Source organism: Rhincodon typus, chromosome 34 (genome assembly GCF_021869965.1).
Source record: "Rhincodon typus isolate 14 chromosome 34, sRhiTyp1.1, whole genome shotgun sequence".
Lineage (NCBI taxonomy): Eukaryota > Metazoa > Chordata > Chondrichthyes > Orectolobiformes > Rhincodontidae > Rhincodon > Rhincodon typus.
The window spans coordinates 4,946,725-4,963,663 of NC_063365.1; the positions used below are offsets into that span (position 1 = coordinate 4,946,725).

The 16,939-nt window shown below is 42.7% G+C and overlaps 1 protein-coding gene across 1 annotated transcript in view; it reads right to left on the reverse strand.

Moving 5' to 3' along the window:
• zfand4 (zinc finger, AN1-type domain 4) overlaps window positions 1–15,833 on the reverse strand; it is a 41,788-nt gene extending 25,955 nt beyond the window's left edge. Inside the window, exons 1-2 of the mRNA XM_048616285.1 lie at window positions 15,525–15,833; window positions 66–141 (exon numbers count right to left, since the gene is read on the reverse strand). Coding sequence (XP_048472242.1) covers window positions 66–141; window positions 15,525–15,708 — 260 coding nt within the window. The 5' untranslated portion in view covers window positions 15,709–15,833. The remainder of the gene's footprint in view (window positions 1–65; window positions 142–15,524) is intronic.
• Between the last annotated feature and the right edge of the window lie 1,106 nt (window positions 15,834–16,939).

Here is a 16,939-nt window from a genome sequence, read left to right on the forward strand (position 1 = left end):
AGTTTCTGCTTATTGTGTTGAGAATTCAGCGGGTCAGAAATCAGAGAAACTTAATTCCAACTTACTTGTAGTCATGTAAACAGTATTCATCCTCCAGTTCCAGGTTGTTCCAGATCAGATGTTGCTGTACTATGGGAATACCTAAGGCAAAACGGACACATTCCATTAAACAACATGGAAATGACAAGATAAAACAATGAAAATGCAGGTAAACCAATAAAACTGGTCGGATCACTGAGCTATGACCTAGGTATTTGCATCAAGCTAGCACACTCTGTTGACCCTGCAAAGTCTTCCTCACTAAAATCTGGTGCCAAAGTTGGGAACAATAGCTTTCTCGTCATGTCCTCAGAATCACTGCCATTAGCAAACTCCTACCCTCCAACATCCACGTATATTCCTTTCTCAAGGTGGTGTTACAGTTGTATATAAATATGGCAGTGGCTCTGGGAGTCTACGATGCTGACTCCAGAAGCTATGCAGTTGCAGTGCTTCAGACCAAACAGGAACAATTAAACCGGTTAGCAACCACTTCTCCCAACTCGGCTGATAGAATCAGTACTAAAAGAAGAACAAAATAATCTGCATGAACATGTCAGCGCCCAGCCCAACAGTGAATGACTCTGTCTACTGACTGAATTGGCCAAGTCACAAAGGACCAAGAAGCCTGAAATGGCATGCAGTAAGTGGTCCGAGAATCAACTTGAGAAAAATATTTGCTTTATCTCATCCTGGTTAGTCTTGGTATGGCACCTATCCTCAATAATATCGGTCAGTGTGACTAGCACGCAATCCTTGTGGATACCAAGTCTTATCTTCAGAATGAGGATATTCTGCTTTGTGTCATGTTGCCCCATCCATCTTAGCGCTCAATACCAGGAAGCCAAGAGTTATTGTGAGCCATCAGCAACCGCAGAACTGTATTTGCCTGCAACACCTCACGGCTTAGCACACCCCTCATTCCTCTCTCACTGTACAAGAACATGCCAGGAAATGCATCAGGTCGAGCTGAAACTGAGATGCCAACATCGTGAAACTCTAATTCAGGATAGCATGCATGCAATAAACAGAAACATGCGATCCCACAACCAACAGGTCAACTCTGCAGGTCTGGCATATCCCATCCATCATGAATGGTAGCAGACACAAGGACATTCAACAATGGGGGAGCTCAGCTGCAGTGCAAAAGGTTGAAGTGTTCTCAAATATCATCAAGCTGAAATTCAGAGTGGAGGATCCTTCCTCAATATCCACAGTCACGAGTGCCAGTTTTCAATCAACTTCATTCATGCCACATGATATGAGGAAACAGCACTGAACACAACAAAACTTATGGGTCCTAACAACATCATGGCTGTAATGCTAAAGACCTGCACTCCAGAACTCGATGCACCTTCCCCCAACATTGCTCCAGCACAGTTACAACACTGGAAATCTTCTGTGAATATTTTCTTGGCATTATGGCATTTCCTTTCCACAAAAAAAAGGACAAATCCAACTCAGCTAATCACTGTTCCATCAGCAAAGCAATGAAGGAATTGTCAATAATGCTATTAAGTGTATTTGTTTGTCGGTACTTGTTAGCAGTGTTAATGGACCAGGCCAAACACCGTCAAAATATATTAATAAGATAGTTTAGTCCCTAACTTCTCCTTATTTTACAGGCAAGTGTAAGGCAGTGTGTTGCGGACACAATTCCACCAGTCAAACTACCAGGCTTGAAACAAAATACACTTTATTCATACACTCTAATTAACATACATATAAAATAAAAGTTAAAAAATGGCTGAACTGTAACTGTCGAAATGCTTAACAAATTAAAATTTATTAACAGCTAGTAATTTACTGTCCCAATATAGTTACATCCCATAAATACATCCTTTGCAAAGGTAAATTCTGTAAACTAGATTGTCTCACATGCAAGTCCACCAGCAGGAAAAGAATCCCAACTTTTAGCTCTAACACAGAGAGGAATAAGAGCTTCCACATCCAGCCTCAAGATTGCAGAAACGGCTAAAGGCTAAAACTAAAAAAAAAAGTCCTGGTTCTGTGGGAGCTTAACTCCACCCATTCAGGCTGCTCCAACTAAAAAAAAAGCCCAAGGCCTCACAAACTGCTTAGTTTATTGGCTTTGGGATTACTCAACACCTCTGTCTCAACCTTTCTTCATTTAAAAAAAAAGGAAAAAAAAACATCTCTTAAAAGCCAGAGCATCATCACAGCAGAATTTGAATGGTATGGGCATGCACAGAAGAGTAAATTCCAAAAGATCATCCAAAGCATATTTAGGCAGCAGTGACCAAGTGCCAATATTAGGATGCCCTAGGAAAACTGAAGGTCAAAAGTGATTGGAGAAAAATGCTTCAATTTGTTGATGGCTAATCATTTCAGAGTGCAGGAGTTCCTCCGGACAGTGACCCAAATTTTTTATTAATGGTCTGCCTACCATCGTAAGGTCAGAAGTGGAGCAGCTCATTGATGATTCCGCTCTATTTGATGTCCTTTACACAACAAAGCAATCCATACCTGCATGAAGCAGGGGAATAAATAACAGCATGGCTTGGGTGTAACATTTACACTGTACATGGGCCAGAAAATGGTGATCTCTCCCTGACGTTCAATGGCACTGAATCATCTACTTTCAACACATTAGTGGGAGTTAGCAGTGGCAAAAAACCTAACTGGAGCTAACAGGGCAACTTGAGAATGTCAGGGGTGTTAATCTAGCATGTGTCCACTCAAAGCCTGTATGTCACCTCAAGGCACAAATTAGAAGTGTGATGAAATAGCCTTTATATATTTGATTGGTAGAGCTGCAGCAATAGGTAAGAAGTTCAAGACCAGGGTCCCAATAGGTTTTTCTTTACCCCCTCAGTGTCTGCTCAAGACTCTCAGGAACTCCTTTTACATTATCACCAACTCCTTAATTGAATGTGGCACTCCTGAAGCAATATTTCCTCTTATATCTACGTTGTTGACAGAGGGGGGATTTGGACACGCACGCAGACAGACAAAGAACCGAAAGAACTACTCAATATCATCAATAATCATCACCACTCCATTAAACTTCAAGTCACAACATATAAATCCCACCATGGCAGATGATGAAATTTGAATTCAATAAAAAAAACTAGAATTAAATATTCATTTAACAGTGACCAAATAACCACTGGCAATTGCTGTAAAAACCCATCTGGTTCACTAATGTCCTTTAGGAACGGAAATCTGCCCACCTTACATGGTCAGGCCTACATTTCACTCCAGGCAGACAGCAATGTGGTTGATTTTCAATTGTCCTCTGATGGTCTTGAGAGCCAATCAGCTCAAGGGAAATTGGGAAAGGCAACATATGCTGGCCTTGCCAGCAACACCCAATGTCACATGAGAGTACAGGAGGAAAAACACAAGGTAAACATTAATTTTAGACACCATAGTATTTATAATGGCACAAAACAACAGGGAAATATCAGAACATGTCATTTTAAAAACTGACACAAATCCATGCACAAAAAGCCACCATACTTTCCATGGTGGCATGCCTGTCTCTAACAGACACTGCTGCTCCACAAGTAATTCATAACACGAGACGCTTTGACATGCGATAACAAAATGAATGCAAGTCTTTAGGAAAAGAAATTGTACAGAATTAAATTATTCAACTGAGTGTTCATTGCAATAGCATCCACTGTACACACCAAACGACCACTCCCCAACCCAAACAGTAGCTCCTGAACTTCTGCAGTTTTAAGGTACAGACTACAAGTCACGTACAAGAATTTATTATTTCAACAACTTCAGGTTTTTCTGTTTCTCCGAGAGCTGAGTATTGCCTAGTTGCAGGGTTTAAAACAGGCAGCCCACTCCCATGTTTACAGCCCAGCACCCCTGGCCTCACTCCACCACACACCTTGCACTCCCCTAAACACACCCTCCTTCCTGAACCAACGGCCATGATCATCACTAACTCCTCTTCCTCAACAGACACAAGTAAAATGTGTCTGTCCGGTCATTATCACGATGCTGTGCATCGGAACTTGCTATGTAGAATTTGACTGTCTTGTTCCTCCATTCTAAATGTGTTACAACACATCAAACACACTTCATTCGCTGTAAAGTGCTTTCGATCATCATGCTGTTGTGAAAGATAGCTTGTAACCATTGAATTATTACAGCACAGAAGGTCACTCAACCCATCATGTCTGGGCTGTCCCTCCCTCGGAGAATTCACATTCTGCCCCTTCCATGTCCTTCCCTCCATTCTTGCACATTATTCCACTTCAGATACTTAAAATACTTAGAAAGTCTAGAAAAATGTACAATGGAGGAGACCACTCTGCCCATCATGTGAGTTGAAAATCAAACCACCCAGCCCAATCTCATTTTCCAGAACTTACTCTGCATCCTTGGATGTTAGGAACTTCAGTTACATAACCAGGCACTTTTAAAATGGACTGACGGTTTCTGCCTTTGTTCCCCTTTTAGGCAGTGAGTTCCAGACTTCTGCCAGCCTCTGGGTGAGAAGTTTGCCCCATCTCCTCTCTAATCTTTCTGCCAATTATTAAATCTATGCCCCTCGTCACTGACTTCTCTGCTAAAGAAAATAGGTTCTTCTCATCCATTCTATCCATGATCCGCACAACCTTGTACACCTGACACAAGACTCTGTCCACCTCCTTTATTCCAAGAACAACCATCCAGCCGGTCTAATCTTTCCTCCAGTCCTGGTAACATCTTCATAAATCTCCTCAATACTTTCTGCAGTGTAATTACATACTTTCTGTATTGAAGTGACCAGAACTGACTCAAATTGTGACCTAACTAGTATTTAAACAGGTTTAGCATAACATCCTGTTTTTTACATTCTCTACCTCAGCTAATAAAAGGAAAAGGTTTCCATTTGCCTTTTTGATCATTTCATCAACTAGGTCTACCACCTTCAGGGATCTATTGACACCAAGGTCCCTCACTTCCTCTACACTTGTTTTGTGCCTTTTTTTGGTGCATTTCTTTGCCTCATTTAAATTCATGTATGCATCACCTCCATCTTTTTCAGACTGAATTCCGTTTTTCAGTCCACCCAACATGTCGATACTATCTTTCTAGCTTCCTTCCTCACAATCGACTATGGGACTAATTTTTGTACTATCAAAATTCTTCATCTTGGCCTGAAAATTTAGGTCCAAATCATTTATCCTACAAAAGTTAAAGGGACAAAAACAAAGTTGCTGGAAAAGCTCAGCAAGTCTGGCAGTATCTGTGGAGCAGAAAACAGAGTTAACGTTTCGGGTCCAGTGACCCTTCCTCAGAACTGATGATGGCTGGGAAAACGTCAGCTTATGTGCAGAAAATAGGGAGGTGGGTGGGGTAGGGAGTAAACGATAAGATAGAGCCCAAAGAGAGAGAAAGACAATTGGACAGACAAAGGAGTTGCTAACGATCAGGCTGGGAGGGTAAATAGTTGTTAATGGGGACTGTTAGTGACTAACAACAGGGGGTGTGTAATGGCTGGCTACGTGGTAACAAGGCCTGGTGTGTGGGGTGGGGGGCTGGGACATGGGAGAGTTTAGGCCCTAAAATTATTGAACTCAATACGGAGTCCGGAGGGCTGTAGGGTCTCCAAGCAGAAAATGAGGTGCTGCTCCTCCAGCTTGTGTTGGGCTTCACTGGAACACTGTAGCAAGCCAGAAACAGAGATGTTGGCCAGAGAGCAGGGTGGTGCATCGAAGTGGCAGGCAACATGTAGTTCAGGGTCTTTTTTGCGAGCAAAGTCTACACTTCGTTTCCCCAATGTAGAGGAGACCACATTGTGAGCAGTGAATGCAGTAGACTAGATTCTTGGAAGTGCAGGTGAAGTGTTGCTTCACCTGGAAGGTATGTTTGGGCCCTTGGATACTGGGGAGGGAGGAGGTAAATGGGTAGGTGTTGCACCTTTGCCGGTTACAGGGGAAGGTGCCGTAGGGCTGTGGGGAGGTGTTGGGGGTGAAGGAAGTGTGGACCAGGGTGTCCCGGAGGGAACGGTCCCTGCGGAAGGCGGATAAGGGAGGGGAGGGGAATATGTGTCTGATGGTGGCATCTTGCTGGAGGTGGCGGAAATGGCATCTGATGATCTTCTGGATGTGGATGCTGGTGGGATGGTAGGTGAGGATAAGGGGAACCCTATCGCTGTTGCGGGAGGGAAGAGAAGGGGTGAGGGCAGAAGAGGGAGATGGGTCGGACCCGATTGAGGGCCCTGTCGACAACGGAGCTGGGGAATCCTCAGTTGAGGAAAAATGTGGACATTTCGGAGTCTCCCTTGTTGAAGTTGGCCTCATCTGAACATATGCGACGGAGACGGAGGAACTGAGAAAATGGGATGGAGTCTTTACAGGAAGTGGGGTGTGAGGATGCATAGTCCAGATAGCTGTGGGAGTCGGTGGGCTTGCAATGGATATTAGTGGCCAGTCTATTCCCAGAAATGGAAACAGAAATGTTGAGGAAGAGAAGGGAGGAGTCAGAGATAGACCAGGTGAAAGTGTGGGCAGGGTGGAAATTGGAGGTGAAATTGATGAAGTTTTCCAATTCTAGACGAGAGAGGGAAGCAGCACCGATGATATCATCAATGTATCGGAGAAAGAGTTGTGGGTGGGGGCCGGAATAGGACTGGAACAAGGAATGTTCCACGTACCCCACAAAGAGACAGGCTTAACTAGGGCCCATGCGGGTACCCATGACAAATCCTCTTGCCTGAAGAAAATGACAGGAGTTGAAAGAGAAGTTGTTGAGGGTGAGGACAAGCTCAGCCAAGCGGAGGAAGGTGGTGGTGGGTGGGGATGGTTCAGGTCTTTGCTCCAGGAAGAAGTGGAGAGCCCCGAGACCCTCCTGGTGGGGAACGGATGTGTAAAGGGATTGCACATCCATGGTAAAGAGGTGGTGGCTGGAACCGGTAAATTGGAAGCTTTGAAACCGGCGTAAGGCGTCAGATGAATCATGGATGTATGTGGGTAGGGATTGGACCGGGGGGAGGAGACTGAGTCAAGGTAGGAAGAGATGAGTTCTGTGGGGCATGAGCAGGCTGAAACAATGGGTCTACTTGGACAGTCCGGTTTGCGGATTTTTGGCAGGAGGTAGAAACGAGCTGTACGGGGTTGGGGGACTATTAGCTTGGAAGCGGATGGGGGGAGATCACCAGATGAAATGAGATCCGTAACCGCAGTGGATACAATGGCCTGACGTGTCATGGTCCAGGGGAAGGTAGGAGGAGGTATCTGAGAGCTGGTGCTCAGCCTCTGCAAGGTAGAGGTCAGTACGCCAGACAACAATAGCACCACCCTTATCAGCAGGCTTGATGACAAAGTTAGGGTTAGATCTGAGTGCATGGAGTGCAGTCAGTTCAGAGGGAGATAGGTTGGATTTGTTGAGAGGGGCAGTGAAATTGAGGCGACTGATGACACGTCGACAGTTCTCAATGAAAAGATCGAGTGCAGTTAAAGTTAAAGAGGACTTTAGTACTACCCTCTTTGAAACACCCTTGGAAACAGCGTTCCAGGCATAACAACACCGATAATTAACTTTGGTTTCTTGCCTCAGATGATACTGTACCCTTCTTGCTACATTCTCCCGGATCTGAAGGTTCTTATTTTGTAAACCAGTCTGCCATGTCAGTCCTTTTAAAAAGCCCTACTAAAAAAGTCCACAAAGACAATATCAATTGCACAATATCAATTCTCCTTGCTACCTCCCAAAACAAAACCAATCAAGTTAGTTAGACACAACCTTCGCTCAGTAAATCCAAACTGACCATCCTTAGAGATCTCCAGCATAGAAAAAGGCCCTTTGGCCAAAAGCAACCTTCTAACTATTCTAATCCCATGTTCCAGCACTTGGCTCTTAGTCTTGTATGCTTTGGCATTGAAAGTGCACATCTAGATACTTCTTAAATGTTACGAGGGTTTCTGCCCCTACCACTCTTCTAGATAGTCAATTCCAGATTCGTACCGCACTCAGTGGAAAAAAGATTCCTTACATCCCCTCTCTACCTCCTGCACTCTGACCTTAAATCTTTACCCCTTAGTTATTGATCCCTCCACCAAGGGGAAAAGTCCCTTCCTTTTTCCTCTCAATTTTATACATCTTAATCATGTCTCCCTCAGTCTCCTCTGCCCCAAGGAAGACAACTCTGTCCAGTCTCTCCTTATAAATAAAACTCTGAAGATCAGATAACATCCTAGTAAATCTCCTCTGCACCCCCTCCCAGTGCAATGGCATCCCTCCTATAATGTAGATTTCAGAACTACACTCAATACTCTATAAAATGCTCTCCTAGATGCATTTTAAGAATTCTGCTCCCTTTCAGCCTTTCACACTATGTCATCTCAGCTCTCTGTGGCAACTGGGGTAGTCAGAGTCCTTGAGTATGTTTAAGGTTGGGAGAGATTTGTGATCAGTCAGAGAATCAAGGACTACAGGAAAAGGGCAGGAAAGTGGATGGAAGAAATGCTGAATCAACAATGATCCTATTGAATGTAGTAGCTCTAGGGGCCGAACAGCCTACTCATGTTTCTGTTTCCTATGGTCATATGATCTTACTAAAATTAAGTAAAAAGGACACACCAAGCTGAGGGTGTCACGTGTATGGAACGAGCTGCCAGAGGAAGTGGTGGAAGCTGGTACAATTACAACATTTAAAAGGCATTTGGATGCATACATGAATAAAATGGGTTTAGAGGGATATGGGCTAAATGCTGGCAAATGGGACTAGATTAATTTAGGATATCTGATCAACATGGATGGGTTGGGCCAAAGGGTCTGTTTCTGTGCTGTACAATTCAACGACTATGAGTTAATGTTGGGAAGTTGAAATTCGCTACTAACACTACCCTATTAATTATATCCTCTCTGATATTTTCTTAGAGATCAGCTCTATTTTTCTTGGACTGTTAGTGGGCCTGTAGCAGACTCGCAGCAATGCGATTGTTCCTCATTGGTTTTTAAAAGTTTATCCATAAGGCTTCATTTGAGGACCCTTCTAAAGATGCCATCTCTCATTGCTCCAATTGATATCATGATCAATATTACAACACACCAACCACTTTTAACTCTGTCTTGACTGAACACCCTATTATCCTGGAATATTGAGCTGCCAATCCTGCCCCTCTTTCAACCATGTCTCAGTGAAAGCAATGACATCACACTCTCAATTTGTGCCCTCAAATCATCTGCCTTGTTCATTATACTTTCTGCATTAAAATAATTACCATCCAACCTTGCCAACTCCACTGTGCCTTAAGTGGCTTACAATTTCAATGCCTTCTTCACTCACTTGCTGTCTCTTCCAGTTGTGGACATGCAACTGCTTCCGCTAAATAGTCTTTCTAGATCCCACTCCTTCCATTCCCCAACACAAGCAAACCTCCCCATGAGGATGTAACTCATCTGCCTCTACAGATCCCACCACCCGCAAGAATGGTCCGAATGTCCTGCAAATCTAAAGCTCTTCCTTTTGCACCATTTCTTAGCATTCATCTAGACTAACCTCTTATTTCTACACTCATTGGCACATGGTACCAGAAGTAATCCAGAGATTAATATCTTTTGGGTCCTTTTTTTAAAATCTACTCACCAGTTTCCTAAATTCTCCCTGCAGCATCTCAGTCCTTTATCTACCGAGGTCACTGGTACCAATATGTGGCAGTCTCTTTCAGTTTCCCCTCCCCTTTCAGAATGCCCTGGAGTTGTTCAGTGACATCCCTGACCCTGGCAGCAGGGAGGCAACACAGAGTCCTGAAGTCTCCTGGCAGCACAGAAATGCCTGTCTGCTCCCCTTACAATTGAATCCCCCACCACTACCTTCCATTCTTTCTCCCCTCTTTTGCTGCAGATCCATCCATGCTGCCATGAAGTTATCTCCTACTTGCTTTGCCCTGCAGGGTCATCTGGCCCAACAGCATCCAAACACTATCTGTTAGAAAGGGAGGTAGCCACAGGGAACCTTCGCATTACCTACCCTCCTCTACTTTTCTTGGTGGTCACCCATGCGCTTTTTGCCTGGTCAGCAGTGTGGCCACTTCAGTGAACATGCCATCCATGACAGGCTCAGCATTGTAGATGCACCACAATCAATTCATTTGCAACTCCAGCTCTGAAATGTTAGCCAGGAGCTGCTGCTGGACATACTTCATGCACATACGGTCACCAGGAATGAATGATGCTTCCATGATGTACCTCATAGTATAGTAACTGCATATCACAGATGCAAGCTCTGCTACCATAACTTCCCTGTCAAGTCCCCTGGTTACTCCCTTTTTAAAAGAGGTTATGCTTATGCAAGAATGCTATTAACTTAATTCTGTTACGCAAACTTTAGTTCTATTCTCATACTTTGCTTACTTCTATTAACTTATTATATTGGCCCTAACTTTCACTCATTCTTGTTGTTTCAGTTCATCCACTTATTAAAATCCCAAACCAATCAACACACCTTGTTCCTGTGATGTTTCCTAATCAGCTATCCCCTGAAATTGTAGTTTTTAAATTAGGACTCCTCTCTCTCTGTTTGGTTGAACCTGCTTTGTTAGGCCCCCAATCCTGGGCCTCAGTTTATCCTGTTGCTGACTCCCTTCTTTTACTTAATTACTCCATGTCTTACTAAGCGACGGATTAATATGTTTCTCAGAAGTAACAAATAATTTGTTCACCTCCAGGGTGAGATCAACTGCCCTGCGATTATTTGATCTATCCTTTCTACCATTTTAAAAATAAAGGCATATGTTAGGAGCTAAGGATCGTGTAGTTCTGTGGCAGTCTCTGTCTCTCTGGTTCAAATCCCACCTACACCAGACATGTGTCATAACATAAAAACTGAAAGAACTGCGGATGCTGTAAATCAGGAACAAAAACAGAAGTTGCTGGTAAAGCTCAGCAGGTCTGGCAGCATCTGTGAAGAAAAATCAGAGTTAACGTTTCAGGTCCGGTGACCCTTGCTCAGAACCCTCCGTTCTGAGGAAGGGTCACCGGACCTGAAACATTAACTCTGATTTTTCTCACAGAAGCTGCCAGATCTGCTGAACTTTTCCAGCAGCATGTGTCATAACATAACTGAACAGGTTGATTAAAAATTCCTACATAAAAAAGTAGAAAGGAGGGCTCTTGTGGTACAGTGGTAATGTCTGGAAATGACTGGTGGTGGTTTAACTTGAGAGTCATCACAGCTCAGGAAAGAGAAGAGGTTGAGAATGAGAATCCTTCGCAGTAACCCTCAGACGGTGTGGAAATGCATTACAAAGCAGCCAACCAGCCAATTTAATGTCTCTGAATAGGTTGATTAGGAAATATATACACCATAAATGCAGAAAAAAAGAACAAAAATACTTATGTACTGCAAGTTCATCTACACTCCTTTAAACCCTCAAATACACAAATAAACATCTATTTATGATCAAGACAGAGAAAAGACAAACAGTTGGGATAGAAAAATATAAACAGGTAAACAAATTCTGTAGATCAAAAGTCCAGATCTCAAGTTGGGTTACTTTGTCTCTCTCTCTCAATTCCCTTAGGTTTTAGCAATAATGACAAACTTGTCAGTATAGCAACAAGCATTACAACTTTGATAGCTGACCTGGAGGATTAAATTTTTAAGTATAAGAATTCTTCACTGAAAATTTGCTTTTTTACTCACACAAAGAGAAGGGAGAGAGAGAGAGATTTTCAATCTGTAAGTTCTGGATAGGTCTGGCTGCTCTGCACTCTAACAAATGCAACTCAACCAATCGGAGGGCTATCAAATTTTCCTGATTTCAAAACCTACTGATGCTGCTCTAATTCAATAATGTATCATTTTCACTGTCCCAACAGCAATACTGTCTTGTACAATCTAAATTGTGCACAATTTAATTTTCCAAATTGCAAAACTCTCCTGGTACTTCAGCAATAAATCAGCTTAACTTCCATTCCAGTTTACAGTCCAAAAAGGAAAAATATATGGTCCATTACAATGCTTTGATACAACACCTCTGGGTTCTCCTTGGTTTTGCTGATGATTTTTCATGCCCTCTTTTATTTCACCTTCATGCCTTCTACAGAACAAGCATCGTTCTGCAGTATTGAGCTCTTGGTGTCTAACATTAGCTTTATTTCTCTCTTTGCTTACCTTTGCTACCCTTTATCTTTGTGGGAATATGTCTAATCTGAACCGCCTGAATCTTCCCTTGGAATGTCTTCAACTGCATGAACATTAATTTACTTCAAGAAGCTGTCTCCAGTCCACTTTTGCTAAATCACTCTTCAACAAGTAAAACTGGCCTTGTCCTAATTTAGAACTTGAACTCGTTCTACTTTTTATCCCCTTTCCAAAATTATGCGAAAACTAACCCAATGATGATAACTTATACCAAAATGTCTTCAACTGGGCACTCCTACCTGCCCAGCCTAATTTCCTAGAATTAAATTCAAAACTCCAAATTGTGGACCTGCTGCATACTGGTCAAAAAGACTGCACCTCAAAAATACTGTTTCCTCTATTCCTTTTATACTGAAACTATCCCAGTAAATATGAGGTAGTTAAATTGCCCCAAAATTGCTACCCTCTTGTTTTTGCACTTTATAGGAATTTGTCTACATATCTAAACTTTTGACTTCCTCTCACTGGGGGTCTCTGGTGGATTGTCAGTACTGTGACAGCTCATAGTTTAGTTCCTAGGTCAATCCATATGGCTTGATTTGATGAACTTTTTAATATATCACCCTAATGGTTGCTCTGATCAAAACTGTGCAAGTCTTTCATTCTTTTAAGCAGCTCAGCTCGTCATAAAACAGAAGCATGGTGAAGGCTTCATATTTGGATAAATTTATCTGCTTGTTCAAAGAGTCTTCCTTGCTCCTGTATTCCAACATACCAGTGAATGGATAAAACTAGTGTTTTGAGTCAGACTTTTCTTTGAAAATAATTCTGTTGCACAGTATTTCTAAAGTCAACTTTATCTAATCTTGGACATTAAGAAGCTACAGCAAGAAACAAATTCCGAAAACAAGACAGAAAACGTATTCAAACCAAGAACAATTTCTAAATTAACACAATAATTACTAAGTTTTAGAGAGAAAGGAATTGCCCCTGCCTTTCCCAACCTTATTTGGTCCCTCTGTTCTAAAATGGAGTTGGATAAATCAAGATTTTCCAGATGGATTGTAAGTTGCATTTGCAATTCCTCTCTTCAGTCAGGTTTTTGCAGGGCTGAGACAATCTTCTTTCCCTTGGACTGTGCAAGCTGAATGTCTGCTTGTTCAGTGATGAACAATCTGTCCAGGAGGCATTAGTTCCGTAATGGATCAAGTCATAAAGATATCACTGATCTCTGACTTAAGCAACTACAAATGCCAGGAGGTGCTTTGAATGAGGATGTCTCTGTAACTATCTAGAAGAGAGAAAAATCATTCTATGGAAACTACTGATGTTGCCAAAGCAGGGAAAATCCTGAAATGGATTCTCCCAAATCGCTTTCTCCCTCTGGCTGAGAAAATCCTTCTAAAGACACTGCATGGCTTCAGGCCTTTCAGAAGGACCTCTGACATGGTCTTTGTTGCCAGAGAAATCCAGGAAAATGTCAAGAACAACATTAGGAAGTCACCCTTGTACTCATTGATCTGGCTAAAGTATTATCAAATTCAATTATTTTAAGTCATTAAATTGAAAGACTTTGTGAATTGTTTTCCAGATATTTAGATGTCTAAGAAACTTTATTACATTCCTGCAAATGCTTCAATTACAATAGGATTGCAAATGATTTGAGTGGAAAATCTGAAAGAGAAACTTTCAAAATCCAGCAAAGTTGTGGGTTAGCTAGTTACAATCTGCCCGATAGTGGTTATTCATCTTAAAGATCACCTTCCCTCTTGTACGAGAGTATTCAACGCCATCTAGAGGGAAAGGCTTAACCTTAGTGCTGTGCCAAAATGAAGCTGACCACTGTTGATATACATGACCTGCAGTAAGCAGATGACTTCAGTGTCTTAGCCCATTCTGCAACAGATTCGTAAGCTACTCTCAGCATCTTCAATTCTGCACACAAGAAACTCAGCCTGCCCTTCAATGTTACCAAAACAACACCTGTATCAACCCACTCCAGGTCAGTCAAATATTACACTTTCCAGATAAGATGGAGACATTCAGGAATATGCTGAGCACTTCCCAAACCCAGCCTTCTACAAACCATAGCAGTGTGTGCTGGACAACAATGATCTCTACAAGTCAACAAAAGACCTAGTGTGCGTGCCACTGTTGTCAACTCCGGTAATGCAGTGAAACCTGGACTGTGTATCACAAAGAAATTCCAACAGACTGCCCTCCATCATATCCTCCAGATTCAATGAGATGATCATTGATTAAACACCAGTATCCTTTTTGAAGTCAGCAATGATTTTAAAGGTGGTCTGCCTCAACTAAAATAGACCGGACACAGTGCCTGGATGGCTGAAAAGTATCTTCCCTCCGATCTCTTGGTCTCATAATTCTCAAATGGCTAGTGTTCCAGGGCAAGTCAAAGAAAACACTACCAAAGCACTGAAGCACTCACAAAGTATTGCAGTATTGACAATAATAAGTGGCTGTATCATGCAATCAATCATTCATTCAAAATGCAACAACTTGTCCATTAAATTGGATCACACTTCAAGTCCAAATGTCTTAACAATGAGACAGGGTGGCAGCAGAAAAGGAACAAAGTCACGCACTCTGGATCCCACCATCTTGCAGGACTCCTACCACATGTCCAAATATTCGTGAGCCAGGAAGTAGCCCGTTCAGTCACTGCAGAAACTTTGAACCCTGAGCAAACATCATTGGCTGCCCCTCAAGTTGGCAATGTACGAAGGCAATTGATGTAATTTCCTGAAATCGCCCCGATTTCTTGAGGATCAGAGAGAATTTCCCAGAGAATTTTCCACTACTGACGCTAGGATACTTCTCTCTCTTTGCACCTCTACTGGGAGCTGAGAAAAGGGGGCACAGGAAGTAACCAGTTGGGACCTTCAAGTCAATACGGTGTGGAGCTGGGGGAACGCAGATCAGGCAGCAGAGGAACAGGAAAGTCAATGTTTCGGGTTTACACCCTACCCGAAATGTCAACTTTCGTGTTCCTCTGATGCTGCCTGATCTTCTGTCTTCCTCCAGCTCCGCACTGTATTGACTCTGACGCCAGCATCTGCAGTTCTTGCTATCTCCAAGGGACTTTACAGTCACCAGGTGGGTAGGACTGGCATGCCAATTTGATTTTTCCTGCCCATGGCAGGTAGCTTTGCAGCAGTTTGCAACAGAACTTGTGTCCCAAGGCTTATCACCTCACCAGCCCTTACCAAATAACAAAATGTTTGCAAAATGTCAATCACTGGCATTACCCAGTTTTGAATTATAATGAGCTGTTGAGGGTATTTCATTGCAGCTTTGCACTACAACACACACATTTGTCATAATTTGCAAAAATTCAACCTGACACATAAACGTTTGATGAAAGGAATGGGAGGGGTGGGGGAAAAGAGAAAAATCTCATCTCTACCTTCTAGCCTTTGAATTTTCGCCTTCACAGAAATCACTGTCTCAAAAGGTGACACTCTGAGTTCAAAACAAGTTCCTGTGAGCGTTTCAATGAAGAGTTCCATTGTCTCATAAAACGGGAGTTTGTAACTTAGAGGCCCAGAATTGTCCTCATTAAAGAAGGGAGGCTCCTTTTTGTTTTCCATTTTAACACATCCAGAAACTTCAAAGAGCAGGCTTTGATAAAAGTTGTTCCCACACCACCTGCAGACCGAAAGCACAGTCAAACAGCATTCGAGGCTGGCTAATGATGATCATGACCAAGCACTCGTTCTGGTGGCAAAAAGAAACAAGAACACAATTACTTACAGCACATTTATCACCAGACCTGAGTTACTCCATACACTTCTGAGACAAATGCAAATAAACTAATTAACAATTTTCGAACGTGACAATCTTCAAAGTTCCCAAATGTTATGTTAAAAAAAATTAAACTCATCCATTATTTGTTACATACAAAGTCAAACTGTAACAATATATCAAAATTGCAAACGAATAAGTTGGAAAAGACATTCTATAGCACAACCGCAGTCAAACACACATTAGCTGAGCAAAGTATAACTGAACTGGAAAGTGAAATACATTCCACTAGCAACATCAGCAATCCAAAGCACAATACCACTAAATCAAAACCCAGCAGTAAACAGTACTAGTTTGACATGCACACTCACCAGACCTGACTCCAGACAGGATATCAGGAACACAATCATTATAAGACACGGAGGGGAAAACCAGGAACACTGCCAGTGAGGCACATACACACCAACACTAAGAGTACTGCCAATGTGATCAGTGACAATGTCACACACACACTGCCCCCCCCACCCCAAGGGGACCCATACGCTACCTTACTGTTAGGGGAATCAGTATCAGTGTAATACACATCCTCCACTCCTCAAGGAGAATCAATATTAATCTGTCACATCGCTCTCAGGTGGGCGATCAACATGTCACATACACCTCCCACCACAACCTCAGGAATTAATATCACTTCAAGATAACTGCATCTATTCCAGGGCATCAGTAACAATGTAACACACACCTCAACGCCCTGGAGGGATCGGTATCAGCACAAAGGCCCCAGTATCTTCCCTGGGGAATCAGTACATATGAAACACAAACTCCAAACCCCATTCCCAGAGGGAACAGTTTTAGTGAGACACACACAACCCCCTCTCCCTGGTTAGTGTTTGTGAAACAACCACCATCCCATCCCAAGAGCTCAGTGTTAATGAGACATGAATTCTCCCCACCCCGACCTGGTAGAACAGTACTATAGAGACCCCAGACAACAAGGTGCAGGGCTGGATGAACACAGCAGGCCAAGCAGCATCATAGGAGCAGAGAGGCTGACGTTTCGGGCCTAGACCCTTCATC